Below are 2967 nucleotides of genomic sequence, written 5' to 3'. Positions count from 1 at the left end.
TATCTATATATATATATATATATATCCACCCTTTGAGATTTAGTTTGGATTAGATGATCTCTTGAATATAATAGTCCATTAGTTTCTGTATTTTGATCCAGTCTGCCAATGTGTGCCTTTTAATTGAGGAGTTGAGGCCATTTACATTCAGAGTTATTACTGAAAGGTATTGACTTATCCTTTTTTTTGGTACTGGGGATTGAACTGGGGTCCTTAGGCAGGCCACCAAACCGCTGAGCTAAATCCCTGGCCCAGTATTGACTTATTCTTATCACTGTGTTCTTTTTCTGTTGTTGACTTATTTTTTACCTTTAGTTTAACATGTTTCCACTGCCTTGAACCAATGGTGGTACATGCTAAAGTGTCTCATCGGGTACCATGATTCCCCAGTGGTTAGTTAATGTCAGCTGATTGAATTCAAATTACAGCCACCTGGCAGTGACACATAAATTATCACTCAGCTGTGAATGTGTTAACTGACCACCTTGCTTGAAATATTCATTCCATCTGACTTCTTGGCTTTCTTGTCTCTCTTCAGGATATTCTTGAGTATTTTTTGGCGTGCTGGTTTGGTGTTTATGAACTTTTTAAAGTGTTCTTTGTTGTGGAATGTCCTTATTCCTCCATCATTTTTTTCTTTTTTAATTGAAAATATTTGTTCTGAAACTGATCAGAGACCTTTATTCTGGTCCTCATTGTTCATTAAGCCACCTATGCAGAGCAATTTCTTCATCTTTGCCACAAGCAGCAGCAGCTGCATCCAGGCCTGAAGTACAAGACAGGCACAAGTGGAGGACCTTATAGAGACAAGCTATCAGATGAGATATTTGCTTATCCAAGCTCAGGTAAAGCTAGACCAGGAAGAGTGTATATATGTGCAGACACTCTGTTCTTCAAAGCTGAGACCTGCAGAGAGGGGTGAGCTGAGAGATGCAGAGAAGACTCACAAAACTGCCCAGCTCAGCAATTAATCCAAAGTACTTTCCAGAAAAGCAAATTCATCCATAGCTTCTATTGCATTGTCCAAATCTTCCCTCTAGAGGGTTTTCCTCTTTCCTTGGTGAGTGCAGCAGCAGGCATCTTTCTCAATGGCCATCACAAATAGTTCCGTGGCTTGTGTCAGAACAAAGATGACTTCCTTTCCCACAAGCATCAGATTCACCGAGGCCTTCACTCTCACCAAAAGCAGCCTCTGGCAATGAGCCCTGTGCTCACTCATCATGGCTTGGTGCTGTGGGGCCACTGCCTCCCCTCTGGGCCTCTCCTCCCCCCAAGGTGTTCCGCTTCCAGTTGCCACCACCACTCTCCCCACTCTAAGTGTATAGTGCGTGGCCACCAACTCAATTTCTCTATCAATTTTGATGTAGTTCTCCACGATATATTAGTCTGGCTTGGAAGTTGTGTTCTTTCAGGGATTGGAACACTTCACCGGAAGCTTTCCTGGCTTCTAAAGTTTGTGTTGAATAGTCTGCTGTAATTCTAATGGGTTTAACATTATACATGTTGTTTGTTTGTTTTTTTTCCTCTGACAAATTTTAAGATTCTGTCTTTGTGTTTGTCCTCTGGGATTCTATGATATATTGTGGGGAACTTCATTTTACATTGAAGTTATCTGGATTTCTGTAAGCCCTGTTATCTGCTTGACTTTGTTCCCCATACTTTGAAATTTTTCTAAAATTTTTGAAAATAGACTTTCATTCCATGTGTGCTGTCCTCTAATTTCTAACTTCAATTAACCTTCAGTTAGTATTCTTAGCATCATATAGTAGCTGTTGGAAGAATTTTTCTTGCTCTCTTATTATTTTAAAGGCTTCTCTAAGTAAAACTCCATGCATTTCTATTTTGTCCTCAGCTTCTGAAACTGTCATCACACTGGTCATTTGTGTAGTTTATAAATTCAATAGAATCATCTATCTCGGGAATTTGTCTGGCACCTTTTCATGGCATCTTTTTTTTTTTTTTGTACATTTATCATTAGTGTTTTAAATTGTTTTGATCAGCTCTTCCAATGTTTTGTTTCTCCCCAAACACTACTGGTCAGTTTGTTTGATAGTTCCACTATTTTGGGTTATGCTGTCATTGAAATTAGTGAGTGTCTTGGCTTCCTCTGTAATCACCTCACACAGCTCGGCTATCCCGTTTTTGCTTTCCTCTTCACCTGTGCCCCTTGCATCTGTGTTTGCAGAATTGGGAGTTTTTCATGGCATTGTGTTGCCTTGTGTTTTCACATTCTTCCCTCTTGTGTGTGTATGTGTGTGTGTGCGTGTGTCCTGAAAGTTGAACTCAAATAGAGTGAAGAGAGAGAGTATGTTGTTGATATGAATATTTCTTTAGTCGGGTTCTGTTTTCCATTGATTGATTCTTGGCTTTATTTGTCAAGATGCATTGTTCACCACTTCAACCTATTTAATTTAGGTTGAACCCTCTCACTGTGTTGTAATTTTTACTGGTGTAATGGCATCAACTGGTCCAACCATACATCAATTATAAACATTAAAACTTATTTTGGCTGGGGATTTAGCTCAGCGGTTTGGTGGCCTGCCCTGTAAGCGCAAGGACCGAGTTCAATCCCCGGTATCAAAAAAAAAATCACCACCACCAACAAAAAAAACAACCAAAAACAAACAAACAAACAAACAAACAAAAAACCCACTTATTTTGATAGTTCCACCCTTTTGTCAATATCCCTTACAAACTGTATTATACTGCTACTTGTGGTTCCTCTGGAATATGGAGGGTGGAGGGAAGGAGAAAATAAGGGGAAATGAGAGGGGGCATGTCAGCAGAAAGAGAGGAAGGTAAAATAGATGTCAATTGGTGAAGAACTGACTGGAGGCCAGACTTTGAACTATAAAGCTGGGGCAAAGGGCTAATGTTGAGGGAGTTTAAGAGAGTATTTGTATGAGCAGGGGGAGGTAAGCAGAGGGGAGGGAGTGTGTTCAGGGATCAAGAAGGACTGTGAGACTG

The 2967-nt window shown here is 40.1% G+C and overlaps 1 protein-coding gene across 1 annotated transcript; it reads right to left on the bottom strand.

The window, feature by feature from the left end:
* Positions 1 to 967: 967 nt before the first annotated feature.
* Pole4 (DNA polymerase epsilon 4, accessory subunit) lies at positions 968 to 1219 on the bottom strand. The gene is given in 1 exon segment (XM_033760501.1): positions 968 to 1219. A coding segment is annotated over 1 exon segment (252 nt).
* Positions 1220 to 2967: the final 1748 nt, after the last annotated feature.

Source organism: Fukomys damarensis, unplaced genomic scaffold (genome assembly GCF_012274545.1).
Source record: "Fukomys damarensis isolate Sample0158 unplaced genomic scaffold, DMR_v1.0_HiC HiC_scaffold_39, whole genome shotgun sequence".
Classification (NCBI taxonomy): domain Eukaryota; kingdom Metazoa; phylum Chordata; class Mammalia; order Rodentia; family Bathyergidae; genus Fukomys; species Fukomys damarensis.
The sequence above is the reverse complement of the archived record's forward strand: the minus strand, read 5'-3'. Positions and strand labels throughout refer to the sequence as shown.